The sequence below is a fragment of the Gavialis gangeticus genome, unplaced genomic scaffold (assembly GCF_001723915.1).
Source record: "Gavialis gangeticus isolate Ggan-Ray unplaced genomic scaffold, GavGan_comp1, whole genome shotgun sequence".
Lineage (NCBI taxonomy): Eukaryota > Metazoa > Chordata > Crocodylia > Gavialidae > Gavialis > Gavialis gangeticus.
Window position 1 is genome coordinate 117,930,381 of NW_017729031.1, and position 1,513 is coordinate 117,931,893.

Here is a 1,513-nt window from a genome sequence, read left to right on the forward strand (position 1 = left end):
ACTTAAAACAGTCTTGAATAATGCTAATTCTCTCTTCGCTCCCCCCACCCATACCTCTCTTCTCTCTTTTAAAGTCTTTGAGGAAAGATTTTGACGTATCCGTGTTGTGATCAGATTGATGGGCCGGGTTTGATTGAAGTGCCTTTGTCATGCAAATGTCAGCCGTGTGATGGATGAGCGCAGAGATCTGACAAACTTCGGGAGGTCCCAGCTCATTGGGCCCGAGGCGGACCACGTGGTCGCGGGTCCCCAGCCCAACCCACCCACTCCCCACCCCCCCAACCCTTTCTGGAGGCGCTGGGGGTTCGGAGCCGTGCGATGCATGGCTGGAAGTTTTACAGCTTTTGACATACTATCTAAAGGTTGTAGGGCAGGCGGGATCCCCCCAAAACAGGTTGACCCTCCTCCATCAGTGGCAGATGGACAATAGTAGGATGAACTCCTTCTTAGAGTATGCAATTTGTAACCGTGGGACGAGCGCCTACTCGCCCAAGGGCTACCACCACTTAGAGCAAGGCACAGCTTCCTTCCCTGCCTGCTCAGGTACCCCTGCCAGTGACAGCTACCACGGAGATGGGCGCCTGGGAGCAGGGGGGAGCACAGCTGCGCCCAGCCACCTCCCCCAGCAGAGCCCTGGCTACCACCCCACGCCCTCCTCTGGCCTTGCCATCCCCTTCCCGGGCGCTGCCTCCGCAGGGTACCCGCCCCAAGCCTACAACCCGAGCTACGGGCATCCCCACTTCTACCTCGGCCAACAGGACGCGGATGGTGCCTACTTCCAGGCACCGGGGTATGGCCTCAACGCCGGATCTAACCTCAGCTCCTTGCCAGAGGGCTACTGCGGGGCAGTGGCTGCCCCCGGGCAGTACCAGCAGCACTCGTATGGGCAGGAGCAGCCAGGCTACTTGCCGGGGGCTTACAGCGGCCTCTCGCCTTCTCTAAACGAAAGCAAGGACCACGCGTGCCCATCCGAGCAGTGCCCCACCACCAGCGCCACGCAGACCTTCGACTGGATGAGAGTGAAGCGGAATCCCCCCAAGACAGGTGGGTCTATAGCATCCTCTCCATCCAACGGGTGGGGGCAGAGGCTTGGAGGGGTTTCCCCCGAGGGAGGGAGGTCGAACCCCGGGGTAACAAGGGGTGGTGCACAGCAGCAGAGCCCGGCGCTGGAAATACGCATCCGAAGCAGCGAATCGCCCTTGCAGGCCCAGACTTTGTCTGTGGTAGGAAATGATCCGGGTTTCCTGCCCCTCTTCCATTGCCCTCATTCTTCAGCTTCCTTCCCTGCGTGTCTCCTCAGCCCTCCCTCCCCCAGAACACCCCTGGAAAAGTCTCCTAAAAGTCTCCAGCTCAGGCGGACCCTGGGGCCGGCTGGAAAGAGGGCTCTTTGGAAAGGACCAAGTGATGGGTCCTAAGGGTGGCTCGGGGGCAGGGCAGGTTCTTGGGATGGAGGGTGGCTGGCTGATGGATGCAGGGAGCTGGAGAGCCTTGCAAAGCAGTCCCCCCCCCCCCC

General features: G+C 60.5%; 1 protein-coding gene across 1 annotated transcript; it reads left to right on the forward strand.

Annotated features, from left to right (window-relative positions):
* Positions 1–414: 414 nt before the first annotated feature.
* On the forward strand, positions 415–1,485 carry LOC109301794 (homeobox protein Hox-B1-like). Its single transcript, XM_019523018.1, has one exon. It carries the CDS (start codon positions 420–422, stop codon positions 1,413–1,415), a length of 996 nt encoding a protein of 331 aa, XP_019378563.1. The 5' UTR covers positions 415–419; the 3' UTR covers positions 1,416–1,485.
* The last annotated feature ends 28 nt before the right edge of the window (positions 1,486–1,513 follow it).